This window comes from Bos indicus x Bos taurus, chromosome 5, assembly GCF_003369695.1.
Source record: "Bos indicus x Bos taurus breed Angus x Brahman F1 hybrid chromosome 5, Bos_hybrid_MaternalHap_v2.0, whole genome shotgun sequence".
NCBI lineage: Eukaryota > Metazoa > Chordata > Mammalia > Artiodactyla > Bovidae > Bos > Bos indicus x Bos taurus.
Window position 1 is genome coordinate 95,856,411 of NC_040080.1, and position 27,211 is coordinate 95,883,621.

Consider the following 27,211-nt stretch of genomic DNA (forward strand, 5'->3'; position numbering starts at 1 on the left):
CAAAGAGTCCAATGCAACTGAGTACACACACACACACACATGTAAGACATACTCAGTAAATTTCCAATTTAGGTAAGACATGCTAAAGGGTCTGCATTGTATTTCTTTCAAATAATTCAAATAACCCTTCAAAAAATTATGAATTTTTTTTATCACTGATTCATTAAGGCCAGACAGCTGGGATTTCACTTGATTTATACCTAAATATTGGAGAAGGCAATGGCACCCCACTCCAGTACTCTTGCCTGGAAAATCCCATGGACGGAGGAGCCTGGTAGGCTCCAGTCCATGGGGTTGTTAAGAGTCGGGCACGACTGAGCAACGTCACTTTCACTTTTCACTTTCATGCATTGGAGAAGGAAATGGCAACCCACTCCAGTATTCTTGCCTGGAGAATCCCAGGGACAGAGGAGCCTAGTGGGCTGCCGTCTATGGGTCGCACAGAGTCGGACACAACTGAAGCGACTTAGCAGTAGCATTAGCAGCAGTATACCTAAATATGTATTAATTCCCGAGAAGGCAATGGCAACCCACTCCAGTCTTCTTGCCTGGAGAATCCCAGGGATGGAGGAGCCTGGTGGGCTGCCATCTATGGGGTGGCACAGAGTCGGACACGACTGAAGCGACTTAGCAGCAGCAGCAGCATGTGTTAATTCATACTTTCTGAGAAAGTGAAAGTTGCTTAGTCATGTCCGACTCTTTGCCACCCCACGGACTTCTCCAGGCCAGAATACTGAAGTGGGTAGCTTTTCCCTTCTCCAGGGGATCTTCCCAACCCAGGGATCAAACCCAGGTCTCCTTCATTACAGGCAGATTCTTTACCAGCTGAGCCACCAGGGAAGATTAAATATGTAGTAATTCATACTTTCTTAAGTAAATGTCAATTATGCTGCCAAAGTTTAAACAGGTAAAAATCAGAGATTGAACAGTAAGGAATAAACCCAAGGTTTTGAGAAATTTTATATAATGCCATTGTAAATATCAGCTTTGAACTTAATATAACTTGGTCTGTTTATTTTCTTTGAAAGTGTAGGGAAATCGGGAAGGGTTGGTGTGCAGTATCAGACAGACTTGGGTTTAAATCAGTCCCTCCGGTGACAGTGGGCAGGTTTCCTAACATCTCTCAGCCTCAGTCTCGCAGTCCCCCTGTCCTGGGACTGTGACAAGGATGCTGCGAGGTGTGTGTGTGTGAAAGTGCATGGACATAGACCTGGCTCTGGACCTGCCCACAGTCTCTCTTCTCTCTTTTCTCCCACCCCTTCCTCCAACCATCTTACTGATTTAGTGAGTCATTTTACATATCTGTGGCTCAGTTTCCTCATCTAAAACACAAGGCTAGACCATACACCCTTGAAGATTCTGGAAAGTTCTGCAATTCTAGGTTTTAAAAGTAAAATATATGTATGAAAAAAAAAGAGTTCCTACTTGGAAAAAAATATTGGCACCAAAAAAATATTGGCTGAGAATTATGACTGATCTGTTAATGAAAGTGTCTACAGACCATGAACTGGATCTGTTCTTTGAGCCAAAAGTAAATTTTTCTGAGAGCAAGTTAATTGGAAAATTTGGAAAGCACCAATAAGTTCTTGCATTCACCTTAAAAGAGCAATGAAATTCCATATCCTGCAGTCTTGAAGTGAGTAATGGAAGGATGTAAATATTTATTGAAATGAGAGTGGAGCAGAGAGAAGATCTACTTTGTCTACTGGTGGGTGGTAACACATCTATGGATCATTGTTTGCACTAAGCATTTAATAATCCCATCTGTTGAAAATGTATATTCAGAGGTACTTGGAAATTGCTATAAACTACCTAGAAATTGGCAGGGAAGTACTCCTGGAGAGATTCCAAACTCTGCAGTAGACTAAGAAATCCAATATAAATCAATATGTAATTATAAAACCCCATCTTTAGCCAGAGCTCTTTAAAAGATAGTTTTTTACTTAGGCATGGTATAGATTTTTAACACCAGAGTCTGGGACTGTAGAGTCCTTTGCTAACCTCAGATTCAGTTCTGTTTATTTGACCCGAAAAACCCCACTCTTCATTTGACCCAGCAACAGCAGAACTTCCTTCTATCCCCATGCCCAGCTGTTGCTATGGCATCATCTCCTCATATCTCCATGCTTTCCTTGTCTCCCAGGTCCTTTTAAGTAGATCATATCTCATTTCAAAAATGAATCACTGAGCTTTACAACAGATTTATACTTCTTTTTCCATCTCATTATGTCTTTTTCACATCCAAAATTCTCTTGGCCCATCCTGCCCTAGCATTTCACTCAGAGAAGCGCCAGTTACAGCATGGTCTTACCTCTCGAGTGTATTTTATTTTTATTACTGTACTTTCTTTAAAAATATCAATTCACTGGTTTTCCTTTTCTCCCATCTCTTCTGTTTCTCTCCCCACACTCTCCTTTTCTGCCCGTTTATCACTAGGCCCTACACATATGTTTTACACAGAGAGATGACACATTGAGAATTGGAGAAAAGGCTAGGTATTTTGCAGGAGTTGTTAGAGGCAATTAATGGACCATTACTTCTTTAGTGGGCTTTCGTGGTGGCTCAGACAGTAAAGAATCTACCTGCAAGGCAGCAAATCCGGGTTTTACCCCTGGTTTGGGAAGATCTCCTTCAGAAAGGAATGGCTATCCACTCTATTTTTGCCTGGAGAATTCCATGGACAGAGGAGCCTGGTAGGCTACAGTCCATGGGGTCACAAAGAGGTAGACATGACTGAGCGACACACACACACACACACACACACACACACACACACACACACCTCTTTAGTTATCTCTTTGGATGAAATCTTATACATAAGTCTATGTGAAATTTAAGTAGGAGTTTAAGAGAGTACCTAATCAAAATGAGAAGTTTTCTACAAAAGAAATCAGGCATTACCTACCCCCCTCCCCCACTCCCCTACAGGTCATGGAGTTTCTCTGTGGGCTTAGAGATCCCTTCTCTTTCACTTCTCAGCTGCTGTTCCTCCCAGCTTCACAGCATGGCTGCTTACATGTATCTGGCAAATTAATCATCCCATAAGTGGTGTTTGGGGCTGCATTGTGTCCCCCTAAAATTCACGTGTTGAAGCCCTACTCTTTCATACTTGAGAACATCACTGTGTTGGAAAAGGGGATTTTTAAGTTAAGATGATTAAGTTAAAATGAGGCTGTTAAGTTGGGCCCTATTTCAGTCTGACTGGTGTCCTTGTAAGAGGAGGATCTTTGACCACACTGAGGTACCAAGGATATAAGGGCACGGGTGATGACCAAGAAAAAAGGCAAAGCGTCGAGGGGGCTGCCATGTGCAAGCCAAGGAGATTGGCCCCAGAGAAAACAATCCCTTTTGGTCCTTTGATCTTGGACTTCCAGAATTGGGGGAAGATATGTTTCTACTATTGAAGCCACTCTATCATTGAAGGTATTTTGTCGTGACAGCCCCACAAACTAATACTAATGGTGATAGCAATATCCCATCTGTGTTACGAGGTCACTACAAGCCCACTCAGGAGAATCGAAGCTATGAGATCTAGAAAACAGGCTTTCAAGCAGGAAATAAACTCATGTGGGAGATGATCTGAGCACATGTGGTATTGATAGGCAACGTGTTTGAAACACTCTTTTCTTTCCGAGCCTGGTTTTGGGGTTTTGGCCTCCCTGGAAGTCCGGGAAGAAATTCCACCACTTGCTCAGAACTGTAGAAAGTGTAAGCAAACCATGCGGCGTGCGGGATCGCACTGCCTCTGCTCTGAGTGTCTGATGTGTGGGGTTACACTGAGAGTAACTGGCTTAGATCTGAGTGAGTGAGGGTCACACGGAGCTTTGCCTCAGTGAAACAACCCAGATGGGGCTGAGTCGAGAGGCGCTGTTTCATAGAGTGGAGCACTGTCACTGTGCAGCTGGATTTGATTCCAGCTTTATGGAGTTAACTTCAAAGAAGCCCTTAGAAGTACTTTGCACAGTAACTGAGCCCCTCCATGGATTTACTGGCCTCTACCTCAGTTCTGAAATTTTGACCTTCAGCCGCAGTGACTTCTGGCTTGGTTCAGTACATTAAAGAAGAAAAAATGTGTTTTATGTACCCTGTTGTGTGGGCATCTTTAAAATAAGTCCTTAAAAGTATTCATTTCTGTTCCTTTCTATTACCATGGGGTAGGGACGGTGTGTTCACAGTGTGTAATTTATGTGTTACATAGTCCACTTGGAAATCTCAATGAATCATCAATAGTAGAAAACATGACATATTTTTCAGAGGTGAGTTGCACCTGAATTTTTTTATTTTGGTGTGAGAATCTAGTGCAGTTTTCCTTTTCTCCATGTGAACTACCAGTATTTTCCTTTCCCCGCTGACTTACAATGCTGCCTTTGTCATAGATTATGCTACTAAATATGCTTGAGTCTATTTCTGAGCCCTCTCTATTGGTCTTATTCCTGGTCATGGTAACTGGTCAGTTTCGGTTTCATTTATCAATTGATTTAGGGGAACTTGTCATTTAGTTGATATTGCGTCTTTCCTTCCATGAGCATAGAATTCCTCATGATTAGTTTTAGGCTTTCTTTTATAGAACAATGAACTTAAAAAAAAAAACAAAACTTGTATACACTGTATTCAAGTTTTCAAACATTTATGAAAGGATTTTCATTGTAAGAACCACAGTGGGGAGTGGCAGATTTTTAGAATGAGCAAGTTAGTCCTCCTATTTCAAAATGCTTACAGTCTAGTAGGGAGGGTGTGGTAGACATGCACAGTTTATTTCATATAAATTAGACTGTCAGGAATTCCCTGGCAGTCCAGTGGTTAAGGCTTCATACTTTCACCACTTTGGGCCTGAGTTCAGTCCCTGATGGGGGAACTTAAATCCTGCCAGCCACCTGATGTGGTCAATAAAAATATTAGACTGTCATAAGTACGGTATTAAAATTATACATAACATGCTAGCAGGGAAGGAAGATTAATTTTGACCTGAGAGATCATTTGAGGAGAAAGAGGTATGCATAAATAATAGTATGTTTATATTTGTCTCATATTTTCTGTAATGAGATTTACAGAATACTGGTCAACCTCTGTGTTTTCACATTTTGGCAACTAAATAAAAATGGCCTTTGTTGTTTATGTTAACATGTAGTCAGTACTAAAAATATTAATGAATATTTTGCATTTGGGGGTACTAAATCTTCAAAATGTAATTTAATTAAAATAAAATAAAAAATTCAGTTCCTCAGTCCCAGTAGGCACATTGCAAGTGCTCATGGGCCACGTGTGGCTAGTGTCTGTTGTGTTGGACACTGCAGCATTAGACAATCATTTATCATGCAGCTAATCTTTATCTCAGCGAGGGAAAATATTTTAAACACAATAATTTAAGTAGGTGCTTGTGCACTGGAATTTTATGAATAATATACATTCTAATTGATAACCTGTATTCTAATGGTTTGGGAGAAGGCAGTGGCACCCCACTCCAGTGCTCTTGCCTGGAAAATCCCATGGACGGAGGAGCCTGGTAGGCTGCAGTCCATGGGGTCGCTAAGAGTCAGACACGACTGAGCGACTTCACTTTCACTTTTCACTTTCACGCATTGGAGAAGGAAATGGCAACCCACTCCAGTGTTCTTGCCTGGAGAATCCCAGGGACGGCGGGGCCTGGTGGGCTGCCGTCTATATCTAAGACATTATGCTATTTTTGAATTGACAAAATGTAATTCCGTTTGTAAAAGGATCAGATGGAACTAATCAAGCTTGGGAAAAACTTCATCTCCATAGAGCTGTGTCTAGAGAATAGTTTTACAATTATCAGAGTCGGGAGGCCACAGTGATATTTATGGATTTTCTTCTTCTTTGGGAACAGATATTCCAAATCAAGCTTTATAAACAATTTCATCTTTTATCATATGTTTGTTTGTTTTTCCTCTTATTACCTCCAAGAGTCCCTTTTCGCAGTTGAAAGGGTTATTATTGTTTTTAACTCCAAATGACCAAACCCTGTTGCATTTTTGGTAACTTCTGATAATTCATGTGTGTGTGTGCACATGTTAAATGCATGTTCATGCTCATAAGCAGGGGTGGCTACCAGCTGGGTACCCTGCATGATGCTTTGTTAGCTATTTTAAATCTTGTACCTAGGGTAGCAGTTTTTTTTCTTTTGTGAAAGACATTCTCTCAATGGAATGTCAGAAATACTGACTGGGAGTGCATCAGCCACAGCTGATCTGGCAAGAAGCAATGAGAAATAATAGAACTGTAGAATACCTTTCAACAGTGTCAGCTAGGATGGTGAGTACTTCTAAATACTGGTAGGAAATTTAGCCATCCCTTCCACAGTGATCTGAAAATTGAGTTCTCATTTTGCATTTTGAAATGAAAAACTGGAAAGCTAAAAGTGCTTGGAAATGATTAAAAAAAAAAAGATTTACAAGGAGCCTTCAGATAAAGTCCTAATGATATAATTTTGACTTTTAAAAGCTCTGCTCATTTTCTTTCTTCAAGGAAAGAACAGGAAACGAGAAGCTTAGAAAATAGACATCATCTTCATGGGACTATTAAAAATGCTGCTGTTCATTAAACTCTTCAAGTGGTGCAGAAAAAGATCAAGCGGGAGGTGGGGAGCAAGTTCATATGAACTGCATGTTAAGTGAGGCGCCAGGCATCAGTGGAGTTTCCAGAGGCCTTGAGGTTCCTCCTTGTTCCTTTTCTTAGTGATGCTAGTGTAGGTCTTTGGTTAAGAGGTGGTAATGTTAATGGTTGCAAGTATCCCCACTCTACAGGTGAGGAAACTGGGGCCTAGAAAGGTTAAATAAATTGTCCAAGGATATATACCTAAGTGGGCTTTGATGTCAAAAAGGCCTGGAATTTGGACTCCACTTTTGCCATTTATTAGCTGAATACCCTTGGTCAGATAACTTATTTAGAGACCCAATTGCCACTCAGCAAAATGAAAAAATAATAGCATGTACTATCACAGAGATGGGGGCAGGGAAGGGGTTTGGCATAATTCAGAGTTGATATATTTAAAATTCCAGTGCAGATGGAGTAGGCTGCTCCTCCTCCATATTATCCAAAAGACAATAACAACTATCATCTTTTGCTGACTCTGTACAGAGTACTGGACAGATGCCATAGGAAGACACAAAAGTAGTAGAGGAAGATTTTTTCCCTTACTCTTCAGTAGCAAAATGTTTCAGGGCTTCTGCTAATCATTTTGCTCTGAACATTTGGGGTAGGTCAGGGAGAATTAGCATTTATGATACTTTATACTGGGCATTTTGTTTGACTCTGGGTCAATCAGTTTGGCTACCTACAACCAAAAAGCCATACTTTGTAAAAATTAGTCAAGTTAATGAGAAATAGGCTGTAGTTAGCATTTTCATGCATTTGATTTTCAGCAACAGATGACAGACATTAAGTGGAAAATGTAATTCTCAAATACAACTTCTACAGTTTACCCATTTGTTGTTGATGACAGTTAGGTTATTTCCTGCTGGGGACTCTTACCATGTTGAACATCCTTGTCTTTCTGTTCTGGTTGACTAGTCTCCTCTAGGAAAGGGGTCCCCAACTTCCAGGCTGATACCTCCTGTCAGATCAGCAGTGGCACTGGATTAGAAATAAAGTGCACAACAAATGGAATGTACTTGAATCATTCCAAAACCATCCCCCTAACCTCTGGTCCATGGAAAAATTGTCTCCCATGAAATCAAGAAATCAGTCCCTGGCGCCCAAAAGTTTGAGGACTACTGCTCTAGGATACATACTGATGAGTGGAGAGGTTGACTCATAGGATAGGCAGCTCTAGGATACATACTGATGAGTGGAGAGGTTGACTCATAGGATAGGCATGGCCTCAACTTTATGAGATAATGCCAGATGGTGCTTCAGAGGGCTTGTACCTGTTTATGTTCCCACTGCCAATGTGTAAGAGTTCCTGCTGCTTCAGGTCATTGCCAGCACTAAACTAGAATACTTTTTAAATTTTTGTCAATCTGACAAATTAGGGTTATCAAGATTTTTTGCATAATATTATTATATAAGCATTTTCCCATATGATTACACATTCTTCCTAAGTATAATTTGCAATAGGTATACTCTCTTTTTGAAGAACTATCATAATTTGTATCATTAACCTTTTATCTTTATAAACAATAAACAACTGTTTCACAAACAGTCCTTTAGATTGCTCTGAACTTTGCAGAATGATAAAACACTGTGATGGGCAGTCTTTGTCTATAAAACTTTTCCTGTGTTGTATTTTTTTTTTAAATAGAGTCCTAGAAATGGAATTATTTGATCAAAGTGTACAAGCCAAAAACAAAAAAAAAACACAAAAAACAATTCTGTGTTATATGTGGGAGCAGGTACCTTGAAGACGAAGGGAATCAAAGGTTAATGTGAAGAGAAGTTTACCTTTCTTGGTCCAGAGCTTGGCCACAGGCGCCTACTCTTTCTTAGTTCTGTTACAAAATTTGTGAAGATAAGGTGTGACATCAGAGTGCACCTCTTCCTTAATAGGATACGTTCCAGGATAAGGCCGGTCGTGGAAGTCTTACTGATCAGGAGAAAAATGTGTCACGTGAATTCAGATTTTAGATTTTGTTTTGCTTTCTGTAGACATTTATTGAGCCGTCATTTGGAAATGTTTTTCATATGTCTTTTAACTCTTAGCAATAATGAGGTAGATTCTTTTATTATTCTCAGCTTACAAATGAGAGAACCAAGGCTTCATAGCTAAGTAGGTAGTAACATCCAGATTAGAATCCAGGCAGCATGCCTATCTCCAGTGTGTATGGTACTGCCTTCCTGCAACAGCAGAAGAACATTTCTACTTAAATGTTTATCTGACTGATAGAAGCAACAGATGCTGTCAGAATTCAGAGAAGGGATACGTGAGTGTGGATTGGAGTGGACAAGGAAGGCTTCAGCAAGCAGCAGCCTCCCTTTTGGTTGGACTGGGACTTGTGTAGACATCACATCAGATTTTTCTGGCAGTTTCATCTCCCACCATCCTTATCTTGCAAAGTGAATTGATGAAGTGCAAAGTGAATTCACAGACGCTGTGTTTCTGAAGTGAAGCTATCTCAGCCTTCAGGCTCAGTATGTGTTTGATGAGAAAGAATTCTCCTTGGCTGGTCATGCAGAGCGTGAAGTCAGCTAGAGATCAGAACACTGCTGCCTCTGTGGTGAAGGGAAGTGGGAACCTGAGCGTCACAACTCTGGTAAAGACTTAACCAAAAGGAACACTTTGTGCCGAGTACAAAGTAAGGCATTTGCATCTAGGTTTGTTTTCTGTCATTGTTGTGGCTTCTGGGAAACTGCAGGAGCAGACAGCCAAGAGTCATAAACGGTGATCAGATAATGCAACCCTTTCCTAGTAAATGGGAGGTCAAGAGGTTAGAAATAACATAGCACTCATGTTATCATCTGTGTGTTACAGAATGTAATTCAGAGACTCAAACCAATATGGGAACTCTCAGCAGAACAGTGAAATTCTCTATTCAATGTAGAAAATATGAATTTTTGCATTTTACTGAAAATGATCGGTCTGTTCGGTCTGTTGTTCTTAATTGTCAGTCATTTATTCAAACAAAAACATAGAATGACTGCTTCTCTGTTAAAAAGCTGAGCACTGGCTGGCTCAGGATAAAGGACTAACCCCTGGCCTCAAAGTCTTCAGTTGACTAGAGCTTCAGACACAGCATCACTGCAGCCAAGGGCTGCTGTTGGCGATCTCATTCATGGACACCACCTATGGTCTGGCCCTTACTTGCCGATCTCTACAGCTGGTCCCCTTCTGTGGTGTGGTAAGGGGCCAGAACTTGGAGGCACTCTGCTCTGTGGACCGCTCCTCCAGAGAAAAAATTCTCTCTACCACCCACTCTGCCGGGAGAAATATCAATAACCCCAGATATGCAGATGACACCACCCTTATGGCAGAAAGTGAAGAGGAACTAAGAAGCCTCTTGATGAAAGTGAAAGTGGAGAGTGAAAAAGTTGGCTTAAAGCTCAACATTTAGAAAACGAAGATCATGGCATCTGGTCCCATCACTTCATGGGAAACAGATGGGCAAACAGTGGAAACAGTGTCAGACTTTGTTTTTTTGGGCTCCCAAATCACTGCAGATGGTGATTGTAGCCATGAAATTAAAAGACGCTTACTCCTTGGAAGGAAAGTTATGACCAACCTAGATAGCATATTCAAAAGCAGAGACATTACTTTGCCAACAAAGGTCCGTCTAGTCAAGGCTATGGTTTTTCCTGTGGTCATGTATGGATGTGAGAGTTGGACTGTGAAGAAGGCTGAGTGCCGAAGAATTGATGCTTTTGAACTGTGGTGCTGGAGAAGACTCTTGAGAGTCCCTTGGACTGCAAGGAGATCCAACCAGTCCATTCTAAAGGAGATCAGTCCTGGGTGTTCTTTGGAAGGAATGATGCTAAAGCTGAAACTCCAATACTTTGGCCACCTGATGTGAAGAACTGACTCATTGGAAAAGACCCTGATGCTGGGAGGGATTGGGGGCAGGAGGAGAAGGGGATGACAGAGGATGAGATGGCTGGATGGCATCACCAACTCCATGGACATGAGTTTGGGTGAACTCCGGGAGTTGGTGATGGACAGGGAGGCCTGGTGTGCTGCGATTCATGGGGTTGCAAAGAGTCGGACACAACTGAGCGACTGAACTGAACTGAACCTGCACCACCCACTCCCACTTGCTGTGTTGTTCCCCTTTCCCCAAACCCAAAGATTTTCCTGTGAAAATCATCCCAGTTGCACCTACATTTAAAATACATTTTATTTTATTTATTTTTAAAATTACGTGTTTTTGGGTGTGCTGGGTCCTTGCTGCCGCTCATGGACTTTCCCCAGTTGTGGTGAGCGGAGGCCACCCTTCGTTGCAGTGCATCGTGGTGGCTTCTCGTGTTGCGTGGGCACAGGTGCCAGGCGCACAGGCTTAGCAGTTGTGGCACATGGGCTTAGTTGCTCTGGGGCATGTGGAAACTTCCTGGACCAGGAATCGAACCCTGCACTGGCAGGCGGATTCTTACCCACTGTACCACTAGGGAAGTCCTAAAATACATTTTACATTAACGTTTTCATTTTGAGATCATTATACAGTCACATGTAGTTATAGGAATAATACAGAGAGATCCCGGGTACCTTTTACCTAGTTTCCTCAAAAGTAACGTCTTTTGTAGAAGTAGTACTACAAATAACACGGTAGCATTGAAGCAATTCACAACCTTAATCAGATTTTTCCCAGTTTTGCTCGTGTAATTGATCGTTGAACAACACAGATTTGAGCTGCGTGGGTCGACTAATACACATAATTTTTCAGTGAACACATTCCATACTATACCTGCAGCTGGTTAAATCCGAGGATGTGGAACTATGGATACTGAGGGTTGACTATGGGAGCATCTGTGGGTTTTGGAATCTGCAGTGGGTCCTGGAACCAATGCCCCATGGATACTGAGGGGCAGTTCTGTGTGTGTGTGTGTGTGTTTAGTTCTCTGCAGTTTTTTCACATGAATGAGTACTATGCCACTACAGTCAAGATACAGAAGACTTCCATCATCACAGGATCCCTGGCGTTGCCCTTTTATCACTCTGTTCGCCTCCTCCTGTATCCCCCTTCCTCCCCACCCAGTTCCTAATCCTTGGCAATCACCAGTCTTGATTCCATTTCTATGATTTTGTCATTACAAGAACGCTACATGAATGAAATCATTGTGTGGTATATAACCTTTGGAAGATTAGCTTTTCTCATTCAGCATAATTCCCTCAGCACTCACCCAAGTTGTTGTATATCATTTGTGTGTACCATTTTCTTGCTAAGTAGTATTTCATAGTATGGATGTCCCAAAGTGTGTTGAACCATTTATCTGCTGAAGGCCATCCCGGGCCATTTCTAGTTTGGGGCTTTTATGAATAAAGCTACTATGAACATTTTTGTGTAGGTTTTAATGTGAACATATGTTTTCTTCTCCCTGGAATAAATGACTTAAGAGTGTAATTGCTGAGTCATATGGTATTTGCATATTTAGTTTTATAGAAAAATGCCAAATTATTTTCCAGAGAGATTGTACCATTTTACATTCCTGCCAGAAATGTATGAGTTATTAAGTTTATCCATATCCTTGCCAGAATTTAGTGCTATCACTATTTTTTATTATTACCAATCTGATAGGTTCTCATAGGTATGTCGTGATGTCTCAATTGAGGTTTTAATTTGCATTTCCCTGGACACGGAACAACGGACTGGTTCCAAATAGGAAAAGCAGTACGTCAAGGCTGTATATCGTCACCCTGCTTACTTAACTTATATGCAGAGTACATCATGAGAAACGCTGGGCTGGAAGAAGCACAGGCTGGAATCAAGATTGCCGGGAGAAATATCAAGAACCTCAGATATGCAGATGACACCACCCTTATGGCAGAAAGTGAAAAGGAACTAAAAAGCCTCTTGATGAAAGTGAAAGAGGAGAGTGAAAAAGTTGGCTTAAAGCTCAACATTCAGAAAACGAAGATCATGGCATCTGGTCCCATCACTTCATGGGAAATAGATGGGGAAACAGTGGAAACAGTGTCAGACTTAATTTTCGGGGGCTCCAAAATCACTGTAGATGGTGATTGCAGCCATGAAATTAAAAGAAACTTATTCCTTGGAAGGAAAGTTATGACCAAGCTAGATAGCATATTAAAAAGCGGAGACATTACTTTGCCAACAAATGTCTGTCTAGTCAAGGCTATGGTTTTTCCTGTGATCATGTATGGATGTGAGAGTTGGACTGTGAAGAAGGCTGAGCACCGAAGAATTGATGCTTTTGAACTGTGGTGTTGGAGAAGACTCTTGAGAGTCCCCTGGACTGCAAGGAGATCCAACCAGTCCATGCTGAAGGAGATCAGTCCTGGGTGTTCTTTGGAAGGAATGATGCTAAAGCTGAAACTCCAGTACTTTGGCCACTTCATGCGAAGAGTTGACTCATTGGAAAAGACTCTGATGCTGGGAGGGATTGAGGGCAGGAGGAGAAGGGGATGACAGAAGATGAGATGGCTGGATGGCATCACTGACTCGATGGACGTGAGTTTGAGTGAACTCCGGGAGTTGGTGATGGACAGGGAGGTCTGGTGTGCTGCGATTCATGGGGTCGCAAAGAGTCGGACACGACTGAGCGACTGAACTGAACTGAATGGCTAATAACACTGAACATCTCTTCATATGTGACCTGCTATCTGTATATCTTCCTTGATGAAATCTATTTATGTCTTTTGCCCATTTTTCAGTTCAGTTCAGTTGAGTTCAGTTTAGTCACTCAGTCATGTCTGACTCTTTGGGACCCTATGAACTGCAGCACGCCAGGCTTCTCTGTCCATCACCAACTCCCAGAGCTTGCCCAAACTCATGTTCATCGAGTCGGTGATGTCATCCAACTATCTCATCCTCTGTTGTCCCCTTCTCCTCCTGCCCTCAATCTTTCCCAGCATCAGGGTCTTTTCAATGAGTCAGTTCTTCACATCAGGTGGCCAAAGTATTGGAGTTTCAGCTTCAGCATCAGTCCTTCCAATGAATATTCAGGACTGATTTCCTTTTAGGAATGACTGGTTTGATCTCCTTGCAGTCTAAGTAACTCTCAAGAGTCTTCTCCAATGCCACAGTTCACAAGCATCAATTCTTTGGTACTCATCTTTCTTTATGGTCCAACTCTCACATCCATACATGACTACTGGAAAAAACCATAGCTTTGACTAGATGGACCTTTGCTGGCAAAGCAGTGTCTCTGCTTTTTAATATTCTGTGTAGGTTAGTCATAGCTTTTCTTCCAAGGAGCAAGCGTCTTTTAATTTCATGGCTGCAGTTACCATCTGCAGTGATTTTGGAGCCCAAGAAAATAAAGTTTCTCACTGTTTCCATTGTTTCCCTATTTATTTCCCATGAACTGATGGGACCAGATGCCATGATCTTAGTTTTTTGAATGTTGAGTTTTAAACCAGAGTTTTCACTCTCCTCTTTCACTTTCATCAAGAGGCACTTTATAGTTTCTCTTCACTTTCTGTCATAAGGGTGGTGTCATCTGCATATCTGAGGTTACTGATATTTCTCCTGGCAATCTTAGTTCCAGCTGTTTTTCATTCAGCCCAGCATTTCGCATGATGTACTCTGCATGTAAGTTAAATAAGCCGGGTGACAATACACAGCCTTGATGTATTCCTGTCCCAATTTAGAACCAGTCTGTTGTTCCATGTCCGGTTCTCACTGTTGCTTCTTGGCCCACATACAGATTTCTCAGGAGGCAGTTGAGGTGGTCTGGTATTCCCATCTCTTGAAGAATTTTCCACAGTTTGTTGTGATCCACAGAATCAAAGGCTTTAGTGTAGTCAATGAAGCAGAAATAGGTGCTTTCCTGGAATTCTCTTGCTTTTTCTATGATCCAACGGATGTTGGCAATTTGACTTACGGTTCCTCTGTCTTTTTTAAATCCAGCTGGATTGTTTATTTTTTTTTTTACTGCTGAGTTTTGAGAGTTCTTTATATATTCTGGATTCTAACCCAGCTAATTTGTTGCATTTGTGATTTTGCAAATGTTTCTCCCCATCTGTATTCTGTCCTTTCACTGTCTTAACAAGGTTTTTACAAAGCAAAAGCTTTTCATTTTGATGAGATAAAGTACATTTTTGTACCTCTTAATGTAGCTTCATGTATTCAGGGAAGATAAATGTTAGGGATCAGTGTCTTGAACACTTGAAATCTCCATGTAGAATCCTCTTTAAGATTCATCACTCTTAGCAATGAAGACACAGACACAGAAACCAGACGTACGGACAAGGGTGAGGGAGAAGAGGGAGAGGGCAAGGTGAATGGAAAGAGTAGCATGCATACATATACACTAACGTATGTAAATAGATAGCCAATGGGAATTTGCTGTATGACTCAGGGAACTCAAACTGGGGCTCTGTAATACTATAGAGAGGTGAGAATGGGCAGGAGGTGGGAGGGAGATTCAAGAGGGAGGGGACATATGTACATCTATGGCTAATTCATGTTGATGTATGACAGAAATCAAATTAACTTTGTAAAGCAATCATCAGTCAATTAAAAAATTGAAAAAAGATTTCATTGCTCTTGAGAAATTGGTAGCATGAAATTGTTAAATTAAAAAAGAAAAATGGAAACTTAGAAGGCAAGTTCACAAGCCTGCAAAGTTTGAATCTTTTTACTTTCCTGTTTTTATCAAAATCTTGCCAAGTGGAAGTTATGGGTTACTGTGCCAGATGATTGCTAATGCTAAATAAATAGCAGCAATTGTTTTCTTACAGTTATATAGAACATGCTATCTTGAAAATTAAGTATAAACATTAAGAGTGGTCATTTCCAGTTGGCTGTAAATCAGGTGGTTAAAATTAGATATTTATATTTGTATCAGCCCTGGAAGCTTCTGGTCTGGGGTATAAACAAGTTATATGTATATATTTTTTATATATATCAGCATGTATTTACCTTAAGCTATTTGAACAAATTTTAAACATCTGATTTATTCTTCACTTTCCACTCTCTGTCCTTAAATCCTTAAGAGAAAAGCTTGCTGTACTTTTTGTCTTACATATTTTCCCTGGAGAAGGAAACTTCCCTCTACTATTAAATAAAAATATTATGTGAAAGGAATACATTTTCCTTTACTTTATAAGAGGCTTACACTTTCATCTTTAAAGTCACACTTTCCTTTATGTTTATTTCCTTCTCCCTGCTATAGTGATAGGAAGCCTAACGTACGGAACTGAGTTTCACCAGGAGATGACTTTTTCCCTTTGCCCCACCACTGTACCAAGGATATAACTATCTTTGCATTCATAGTAACCCCTTTTTTTTGGCAGTCTGTCTCCCCGTCTAAATGGGATAGCCTTTCAGGATTGGACCATGTTGTCCTCTTTTTTTTTTAATTAAAAAAAATTATTTATTTATTTTTGGCTATGCTGGGTCTTTCTTGCTGCACACAGGCTTTCCCTAGTTGCAGCGAGTGTGGGCTACTCTCGAGTTAGGGTATGCAGGCTTCTCATTGCAGTGGCTTCTCTTATCGTGGAGCACAGGTTCGAGGTGCATGGGCTCAGTACTTGTGGTGCACAGCCTTAGTTGCCACCCGGCATATGTGTTCTTAGTTCCTGGACCAAGGATCAAACTTGTGTCCCCTGCGTTGACAGGCAGATACTTAACCACTGGACCACCAGGGACGTCCCTCTTACTCATTTTTATATCCTCAGCACCAGGAACAGAACCCATCACATCAAAGATGCTCAATTAAGCAATCGCAGAAATTTGTGAAATCACAAACTTCAGTAACTACTTAGTGTATGAAAATTAGTAACACTCATTGCTCAGCACATTTTCATCCTTATAATATTGCTCATTCCAACCCCTGGAGGGCAAAAGCTACCTTTTGCTTACCTCTTACTCATTTTTAAAACCCTAATGCTGGGAAAATAACTAGGCGTTTGATAAATGTTGAATCTATCCATTCACTCAGCAAGTATGCATTGAATGTGTGATACTATGTTAGGAACCAGGACTGCACACACTTACCTAGAAGGCATCATTTTTTCCTTCAGGTAGCCTATAATCTAGTTGGGGGAGGGCACATACAAAACACCACACTAAATATTTAAATAACGTGATAAGATAACTTTTGTGTTCAAACAAGAGGTATAGACTATAATTAGTTCAAGAATCTAGGAGGTCATCTGGCATGGACTGACCAAGGAAGGCTCAATTAGTGGCCTGATAAAAACTGTCCTCACTGGAATTCTCTGCTCACTGTTCCTCTGTTTGTGTTGTCCTTAGGTCCTGCTTTCTCTTGAAATGCTGCCCTTCTCACTGTCTTCTGTCTACCCAGACCCAGCATTAAATGTATTCGGTTTTTAAAAACTGGTTTAAGTAAAATGAGAAATGCCTTGCTTCATATAACCAGAAAGGAGGGGAGAATCTAGCCACATTTGATGTGGCGGATCGTCTGCTGTGATGGCATCCAACAATTCTCCCATCCCTGTATGTGTCTACTACTCCAGTCAAGAGTGGATGCTACTTCTGCTCCCCTTGAGCCTGGTCTGGGCTTTTGACTCATTCTAACCAATCGAATGTGACAGAAGTGCTACTCTGCCAACTCCGGGCTAGCCCTTAAGAAGTTTGGCATCATTTGTTTTTCATCTCTTGAAAACCACTCACCATGTAAATAAGTCCAGCTATTCCAATAGGGAGAAGGGATCCCTGGAAGAAGGGAGACTATGAAATATAAAAATATTTTGTTTAAATATATAAACATATACACATTGAGATAGAGGCCTGGCCAGCCCCAGGTATTCCAGCCACCCCCATTCCTCTTGGTGCTGACAGGTGAGTGAAGCCATCTTGGACACTCCAGCTCCAGCCAGTATCACAAGGAGCAGAGAAAAGCCAAACTCTGCAGACTTGCTCAAAATGCAGACTCATAAGCAAATGAATTAGGTAGTTGTTGTAAGCCAGTGTATCTTAGGGTGAGCTGTCGTGTGGCAGTAGATAGTGGAAAAAGCTGGATTCAGTGCTTCAACAATTCAGCGATGAGTCTTTCCCCTTTCATGGCTGTTTCCCTCAGGGAGGAAGTTGTGTTTGTGTGTCTACCACATATAGCAGGAATGCCCACCATGGCAGCAGGCTTATATTCTACCGGCTGAACCTGGTGCCACCTTGATGGGCTCAGTTCTTTCCCAGTAGTTACAGCAGAAGTCTCAGGGGAGACTCTGATTGGCTCTGACTGGGTCATGAGCCTCTTTCTGTGCACGTTGAACCAACTCTGATTGGCCAAGTCTGGATCACGTGCCTCTTCCTGGAGCCAGAGGTCCAGCGTGGTCAGTCTCACCTAAATTACTTGAATTGAGGATGGGGATGGGATGGATCCCAAAAGAAAAATCCAGGTACTGTTAATATTTTGAGAATAAGAGGCTGGATGCTGGGGCAGGCAGAAACAACAAATATGTACTATGAGAATCAAGTACAACCCTGTCTCTTTTATGAAGCCTTTTCTCACTGTTTTACACTATTATGGCTTTAATGACCCAGTTCGCTTCTCTCCTGCTGAGAACATGCTGCGTTATTGTACCTTACACTTTGGAAGTAAATTCTTGGTTTACACCCTAGATTTTGTACCTTTATCTTCCATATTGTTCTGATTGCATTTGCTACTTTAAAGGTGCAGTTTTTAAAAAAATTTTAATTATGTTTTGCAGAGAGAGGCTTTTGGAGGCTGTTATCAGAGGCACAGATAATTCTTATGTTGAAGAAAAAATGTGTGTTCTCTCTCTCTCTCTCTCTCTCCCCCGCCCCCCCCCCCTCCCTGAGAAGAAGAGAGAAAAAGAAGGCACATGATCTGTTTTCCCCATGGGTCCTAATTCCAAATAAGAGAGCCAATGGTGATCCACACAGCTTGTTTTCTTTCTTTTCTGGGGAGCTTGCTCTTGTGCTATTTAATTTGGGCTTTTAAAAACATTATTTTGTATGAGTGCCCAGTAGAGCAGCTTTTGGGCAACTGGCTTATGAAAAAAATCAAAATGATCTAAAAAAGAACATCCTCTGTTAATTGAAATTGAAGTGAGCCTAATATAGTTTTAATTCATTCGTTTTGTGGAGGATCAGCGTTTCTTTCCAGAATGGAGTTCTTCTAAGCAACACCAAGACAGTAATAGAAATGGAAAATAGCTGCCTGCTGTCACTAACCAAAGCCCAATCTTGGCTTGTCAGAGAACTTACTTAGGTCTGGCCTCTCTAAAGTTACACACAGATACAGTTACACACACTTGTACATGCATACACCTGATCAATATAATTTCTACAGTCCTAGGTACCTGAAAAAATGAGGCATCAGGCAAATGAAGGGGGGAAACCCAGAGACAGACTCTTAACAGATTTCAGAATGGATCTTTATAAGATTACATTGGCATAAAGACAATAACAACAGACTGTCTTGCCTTTATATCAAGATTTATACTTATAAAGTGTTATTCAGTTCAGTTCAGTCACTCAGTCGTGTCCAACTCTTTGTGACCCCATGAACTGCAGCACGCCAGGCCTCCCTGTCCATTACCAACTCCCAGAGTCCGCCCAAACCCATGTGCATTGAGTCGGTGATGCCATCCAACCATCTCATCCTCTGTCATCCCCTTCTCCTCCTGCCCTCAATCTTTCCCAGCATCAGGGTCTTTTCAAATGAGTCAACTCTTCGCATCAGGTGGCCAAAGTACTGGAGTTTCAGCTTCAACATCAGTCCTTCCAATGAATACCCAGGACTGATCTCCTTTAGGATGGACTGGTTGGATCTCCTTGCAGTCCAAGGGACTCTCAAAAGTTTTCTCCAACACCACAGTTCAAAAGCATCAATTCTTCGGTGCTCATTACATTTGTGTATATAAGTAGATACTCCACTGGTGACTTAAATCCAGGATTAAGGATGCCATCATCACATCTGTCTTTTGAGTCTTTGTTATCTTTAGAATTTTAAATTATTATGAAATATTGTGTATATATGTAGGCATGAAAACATATCTAGTATAACAATAGCCATTCAGTAAATATGGCATTGTTTATAATCTTGTTTCCCTTTCCTCTTGAATCCTTATCTCCACACTAGAGGTAAATACTCTCCTGAAATTTGTGTATATCATGCTCTTAACTTTTCTTAATAGCTTAGCTATATATCTTTGTTCTCCTAAAAATGCCATTTATTCTTCCTATTTCAACTTTACTTGAATAGAATCTCACAACAGGCAGTTTTATGTGGTTTGCTTTTTTTTTGTTTCTCAGTATTGTTGATGAAATTCATCTATATTGATTATTTTTAGCTCATTTTGTTTGTGGCTTATCTTTTCACTTTATTATTTTTTTTCATGAGCAGAAAATTTAAAACAGTGTAGTCGAATCTTTGTGGTTTATGTTTTTTGTGAACTACTTTTTATGACTTGAGATCAGAATGATATTCTTCCACTTCCTTTTGGCAGTTTTAATAATTGTATTTTCTCCTTTAGATCTTTAATCTATCTGATACTGATTTTTTTGTATGCCTTGAGGTAGGGATCATTTTTTTTTTTCCTCCCAAGTGAAAAGACAGAGCATTTGCTTAGAAAATTTCAGATATTCCCATCTTTCTCAGAATTAAACTCAAAGTTCTTAAAATAGTCTAAATTACCCTATAGGACCTGGTCCTTTGAAATGTTTCTGATTTCATCTACTGTTGTCCCAGGCAACACTGGCCTCCTTGCTCTTCCTGAACACTCCCAAATGTTCCTGCTTTGGGGACTTTATATTAATACTTGCTGTTCCTTTCATCAACAGTCTTCAGACATCTACGTGGCTAGCTCCCATTCTTCCTAGATCTCTTCTCAAATGTTACCTTATCGTGGAGGCCTTCTGTAGCCACCCTAGCTAACATCATACACACATTCACATTTGAAATCTCTCTTCTCTGCTTTGGAGTAACTCACCTGAAAAACTCTCTGGGACTGGTGGAGTTGTTTCATATATGGGGAGTATTTTTAAATGTTGATTTAATTTTTGAATGATTTTAGGACTCTATGGGGTTTTCCGTTTCTTAAGTTAGTTTTGATAAATTTGTCCTCTTCATTAAAAAAATACATATATATATTTAGAAATCCTTGCCTTTTTTAGAACTTTTTATTTTATATTGGGGTAAGGCCAATTAACAATGTTATGATGGTTTCAGGTAAACAGTGAAGGGACTCAGCCATACATGTGTATGTATCCATTCTCCCCCAAACCCCCCTTCAATAAAAGATATGTTTTATTTCACTTTTTAAATAGTCAATATATGCACACAGTTCAAGCATTCAAGTTCAAAAAGCATATACGGTGAGAAATAAACCTTCATCCGTTCCTTCTAGCTACCTAGTTCCTGTCTCCTGCCATCAGTTTCTTGTAGATTTCTCTAGTTTCATGTTAATTCTCCCCAAAATATGTTATGCATATTTAACCATATATATATATATATAGTTTTTATATAAATGGTGGAATACTATATATATATTACTCTGCACATTGCTTTTTTACTAACCAGATATGTTAGAGCTATTTCTGTAGCCATACATTGAGAGCTGCCATTCTATTACAGGTACCTAACACTGGAGAAGGCAATGGCACACCACTCCAGCACTCTTGCCTGGGAAATCCCAGGGACGGGAGCCTGGTGGGCTGCCGTCTGTGGGGTTGAGAAGAGTTGGACACGACTGAGCGACTTCACTTTCATATTTCACTTTCATGCACTGGAGAAGGAAATGGCAACCCACTCCAGTGTTCTTGCCTGGAGAATCCCAGGGACAGGAGCCTGTTGGGCTGCCGTCTGTGGGGTTGAGAAGAGTTGGACACGACTGATGTGACTTAGCAGCACCACTTAACTGGATGTCTATATTGTAATTTACTCAATCTCCTTCTGAAGGACATTGAAGTTGTTTTCAATTTTTGCAGTAGCCTTCTAGCCGGTGTCCCTTACCCATCTTTAATCAGTGCATCTCACAGCTATTAGATATTTCTTCTTTACTTTCCATCCTGACACTGTCTTGTCCCCTTTCAGAACCCTCCAGCAGCTCTCCCAGTATCCAACAATAGGGCTGAACTAATCAGCCTTGAAGTAGAGCCCTGCACCACATGGTCGCTGCCTACTTTTTCCATCCAGTCTTTCTGTTCCTGCAGAGACTCCCTAAACTGATGGCTTGAGGTTTTCCAAACGTACCTTTGGGGGCTTCCCGGGTGGCGCTAGTGGTAAAGAACCCATCTGCCAATGTAGGTGGAGGTAAGAGATGCGAGTTCCATCTATGGGTGGGGAATCCCCTGGAGGAGGGCATGGCAACCCACTCCAGTGTTCTTGCCTGGAGAATCCCATGGACAGAGGAGCCTGGCGGTCTACAGTCCATAGGGGTTGCCCAGAGTTGCACGTGACTTAGCATGCACCTCTATTTTTATGCTCAGGATTTTTCTTCTGCCTGTACTTCCCTTCCCCTCAGCCCTTTGAAGGAGAGGATCCCAATCCTCCTCCTTCTGGGCTGGTAAGGTCTAACTCTAATTCTTCTCTGGAGCAGCTGCACTTTCAGTATTTCAACTCATTCTCCCACTGGTACACTGTCTCAATAACCAGACGAGGTGTTTTCACTGTCTCCTCTAGACTCCATATTTCTTGTGGGGAGGAACTCTTCACTCGAAATAGGGCATACTAAAATGAAAAGATGTATCTTGATTTTCAAGTAGTTTCCAACATAAAGGTGAGCCAGACTTGCAAAATAAAAATACACAACACTATAGATGGTTGTTTAAGAGGAAGTGTAGTATTTGCTCAGTGGAATCAGAAGAAGAAAAACATGAGCACTTAAAAAAAAAAAAAAAAAAAACACCTCAGACACAAAAAAAGAATTCGGATCCCTACCCCCAGGGCCTAGCACGGTGTCCCATAAGTGCATGTTGAATAAGACTAACGTGAAAGGAAGCATTAAAGGCATGCCTCAACATCTTGACCAAAATCCATCTTTCATCAGGTAAGTCAACAAATAGTGAAGATGCCACTCAGGTGGAATCAAGTTTAAGCAAGAGAGGGAGGCAGAGCCGAGGCACCTGGAGAGGGTCTCGGGAGGGCGGGGCGCGCAGGGGGCGCGGCAGAGACGGGAGAGGGGCGGAGACTCTTGCGTCCCTGCCCCGCCTCTCCCGCCCTCTCCACTCCGCGGCGGCAGCAGCGGCGGCGGCGCAGGGCGGCCGCGCGGGTGTTGGCAGCAGCTGCGGGAGCCCGCACCGCCCCCTGGCCGAGGCTCCCCTGGGCGAGCCCAAGCCCAAGCCGGAGCACGCCGGCAGCTCCCGGCGCGGCGGCACTGGACCCCGGGAAAGTTCCCGGCGCCAGCGCCGAGATGCCGGGCAGCGACACGGCGCTCACCGTGGACCGGACCTATTCCGACCCGGGCCGGCACCACCACTGCAAGAGAAGGGTGAGGGTCGCGGTCGTTGTGGCGGTGGGGGCGCCCTCCCAGGGGAGAGGTTGGGTGGGCGTGGGCTCCTGCTGGAACGACCTCGCCCTGCGCGTTTCGCCGGCTCCCTCCCTCCCTTCCCTGCGGCTTGGAGCCCGGACTTCCCTGCACCTTTCGGGCTGACGGGGATTGGAAGAGGGGCGTAGGAGCTCGGCCCGCGCGGTTCCGAGACCTCAAGTTCCCGTCCGGGATGGGAGCAACGCCAAGCCCAGGCCCACCGCCGCTCGTCGGGTCCCGGCGCGCCTGGGTCTCCTCGACGACCGGCGCTCCGCTGCCCTCTCCGCCAGGGAGCGCTCTCTGCGCGGGGCCAGACGCGAGGGGATCCCGCCGCGCGCGTCGTCGTGTCCCCGGAGTTCGGCCTCCCAGCTTCCTAAACTCAAGAGCAGCCGCCGCGCCTCCCGAGCCGTCGGGGCTTTCGGGTTCGAGGCTGTGCGCGGCCGGAGCGTAGACAGGCGGCAGACCCCGCTTCCCGGTTTCCCGCGGCCGCTCCTCCGGGCTCTGCCCCAGTGAAAAGTCAGTCTTGCGCGCTGCCTGTACAGTTTCTAGTCGTCAGGAGCAGGCGCCCTCTCCATTGTTTGCTGTGTAATTTGCTGTTGCTGATTTTGGCTGTGGGCGAAAATAGCTTTTCAGAGTGAGCAGCGGAGACGAACCATGTAGTGCTCGAACGGGGAGGGAGGCCTCAGCCTGCGCGCCGGTCCCTCAGGAGAGAGGAAGCCTCACCTGCCTCGGGGATAGCTTTGCTCTCAGGAATGTTTGATCGTCCAGGTTGAACACTTGGCTCTCCCGTTGACTGATTGAACTGCCGTTTAGAACTGCACCTCCTCCTCCTGACATTTGTTCGGGCGAGGATTGCCTGAAGGTGTTGTTTGCGCTAACTGCTCTCTTGCACGATCTTAGTCGTTGACTGCCAGCCTCTCTGCTTAAAGTTCAGGAGGTAGGATCGTGCTCGCATCTGTTAATCAGTTTAACAAAATGATTTAATATTTTTCGGATTAAGTACATTTAGTGGAGTAATACTTATCTCCAGCATGCAGCCCGCTCTCCCTCCCCACAAAAGAATTCTCCCTCTCTTTTTCTGCACTTTCTTAAAAGTTCCATAACAGTTTGTAATGAAAATAACTAGAAACTGCATTTGAAAGAAAATATTGATAGTAAAAAATCTTTGGTTACCTAAAGTTAGACGTTTGTTGAGGGATGGCGGCTGACTAATATAACTGCAAAGGAAGATAAAGATCTTTTTCTGATGACTTTGTAATCAGGGGCATGTGTGGTCCATCGTGTTGTAGTTGACGGAAGACATTTCAGGTTTGAAAAAAGTGTGGAAGCTGGGTTTCTCTTGTCACAACTGTGATAATCTTCGTGTAAACAGCAGGATTAGTAATCTTTGAGGGAGGGATGGCTCATTGTGAACCCATTTAAGCAATTTGGCAAAAGCACATGGAACTTTCCAAAACTCAGCTCTTTTTAGCTTAACTACTGAGATGGAAAGTGGCAAAGCAGATGTGTAAGTCAGCGACAGACTTTATCTCTGCTGTATCTGCTGCTGTTCCATTTCCACACCCATCTTTCCTGTTAAAGTAGGGGAACCGTTTGTGAAGGGGGTTTCTTATGTTGTTTAAAATTCTGTTGACCCTGTTAAAGTACTACATGGAGACACCTGGTTTTTATATAGACCATATATTAAAACTGTATTAGACGTATATATACTGATTATTCTAAATTAGCTTATATAGGGCAAATGAAATCTGGTAAGGACTGGACAAAATCAAATTGAGGAAGGCTAGAACTTCAGTGGACAGTGATCACAAGTTCTACAGCAAAGACCTTTACTCAGATGGGGCTGATATAATTTTCATCTGTCCTGAAGGCTGCCATAAGGCTGCTATAATGAAGGCCAGGCGGAAGCAATTTTCCCACGCAGAAAGCATCCCATTAGATGATTTTAACTACTGTTTCATGGTACTCATTTGAATGTAGCTATAAAAACTTATTTTCTTTACACTCAGAAAGTATGTGATGCTGAGGGTAGCCTCAAGGAACACTGATACTTAATTTCTTTATATCACTTTTGCCTTGACAAATCATCTAGTATAGGATTCGTTTATTTATTTTTCGATGGGAGTGTAGTTGCTTTACAGTGTTGTGTTAGTTTCTGCTGTACAGCAAAGAGAATTGACTGTATGTTTACCTATATCCCTTCTCTTTTGGATTTCCTTCCCATTTAGGTCATCAGAGAGCATTGAGTAGAGTTCCCTGTGCCATACAGTAAGGTTCTAACATAGGATTTAAAAAGAACCTTTTTGTGGACTTATTTGGTAAATTAGCTCCCCTAAAAACATTATAATGAGAAATGGAGGTGTGTGTGAGGAGTTGGTTAACCTTTCAGAGATAAGAAGTTTCCCCCTGGGGGGTTAAGACTCAGTGAGATCAAGTTCTTGTTTACCGAATGGTCACTTTCTGTGTTCAAAATTGATACCCTGTTGAGAGAGCAGGGAAAATAGACATCCTGCTTGCTGAGCTTGTTTAAGCCTTTGAGACTAGAATAATAATGAGGCAGTGTACTATTTTAACAGTGCACAAGTCTATTTTTACAGCCAGGTGGATTAACCTAAATTCCTCCCCCCCACCCCCCTTGGTGAAAATGTAATGTAACTGATGAATTCTGTGATTGCCTCTAAGCTGACAAGTCAGGGTCATTCACATTTTTAAATTTCATCTGGGTAAAACTCAGAAATGGTACATGTTAAAACTCACTGCACATTATATCCCCTTATTTTAAAAGAAAGAGTGTACATAATTAGAATCTTACTTTTTTTTCCCATGCCCTAGATAGTTAAAGCCTATTATCTATTTAAGAATATAGGGAGTCCGCTTTCTATACAGTTACTGGTTTTTATTAATTATGTCTGAATCAAATTTTTGTCAGTTCTAATTTTGAGTGTCCTAAAATGCCATCTTCAGCCACTAGGGTCTAGGGCCGAACAGCTGTGGCTCTGGAAGCAGAAGACTTGGATCATAGCTGGCTCTTCACACTTCCCAACGGGGTGACTGCTGGGCAGGCTCTAACCTTTCCAAGCCTCCAGTTGCCCATGTATAAAAGGTGGTAATAATCCCCACTTTGGGGAGTGATTGTGAGTCTTCAGTAAGAGAATTTGTAAAAAGAGTGGTTGTATATACTCAGTAGTAGCTGTTTTTCTCCATGTGTGAGGTAAATAATTTCTTTCCTTATGCTGTTGGTCCACTGATCAGAGCTGCTGGTTGTCTGGAGTGCCTGCCTCCCCCCATCTCTAGTCTGTCAGCCATGCCCCTGGAGGTCTGACATTTCTCTGGATTCCTTTCCTTCTTCCTGTGTTCCCCAGACATCCCACCTTAGTTTAGCCACTTACGACCTCAGGAGGAGATAGCTGGTGCCTTAGCTTCCTCATTACTCTCGGACATCATCAACTTCTATTCCATCCTGCCTGCACAGACCAGACTGTTCGGTCTACAGAACCAGTTTCATGCGGCTAGCCCGCAGAGGACAGATCCTGGGCTAGTTAGGGCTGCTTACTAAGCACTCGACCTTGGACCTTATAGTTATCCTAGGCCTTAGTTTCCTCTTCCACACCGTTGAGGTGTTGTGAGTAATAAATGAGTCATGTCTATAAAATGTCAGCTACACAGTAAGACTCAATAGATGGTGGCCAGTTTTTGTTATTGCTATGTAAGACATGAGTTTGAGCAAGCTCCAGGAGTTGGTGATGGGCAGGGAAGCCTGGCGTGCTGCAGTCCATGGGATTGCAAAGAGTCGGATGTGACTGAGCGACTGAACTGAAACACATATTCATAAGCTTGAGAATGGAAAGACTGCTGATTTTGTGAATAATATGGAGACTTTTCTTGGATTTTTAGCATGTGGTACCTTCCTCCATTGCACATTCCTCATCAATTGATTGCTTACATGTTTATGAACTACAGACGCTGGCGCTGGGAGAGCAAGAGGCTTCATTCAGCAAATGTTTCGGAGCACCTTCTCTGTGCTCACTGCTGTTCCATGCATCAGCAAGGTATGGGTGATGAAACAGCCTGGCCTCTCTGGAAATTTAGTATCTAGTGAATGTATCTTTTTTATCCCTGTAGCCCCAGGAAATACCCTTCTCTTTTGTAGGAGGAAGTGATGATAGTAAGTACGAGTCTCTAGTGTCT

At 42.3% G+C, this 27,211-nt stretch overlaps 1 protein-coding gene across 8 annotated transcripts in view; it reads left to right on the forward strand.

The window, feature by feature from the left end:
* Window positions 1–27,211, forward strand: part of TMCC3 (transmembrane and coiled-coil domain family 3) — a 288,502-nt gene that overhangs the window by 195,100 nt on the left and 66,191 nt on the right. The window contains exon 1 of one of the 8 annotated variants that reach the window (XM_027543136.1): window positions 22,691–22,987. The exons of 6 other annotated variants lie outside the window; for them this stretch is intronic. In XM_027543136.1, the coding sequence (XP_027398937.1) occupies window positions 22,910–22,987 (78 nt within the window). In that variant the 5' untranslated portion in view covers window positions 22,691–22,909. Of the gene's footprint in view, window positions 1–22,690; window positions 22,988–23,935; window positions 23,961–27,211 lie in introns of those variants that run through there. One more of the 8 variants, XM_027543147.1, reaches the window with a different exon arrangement.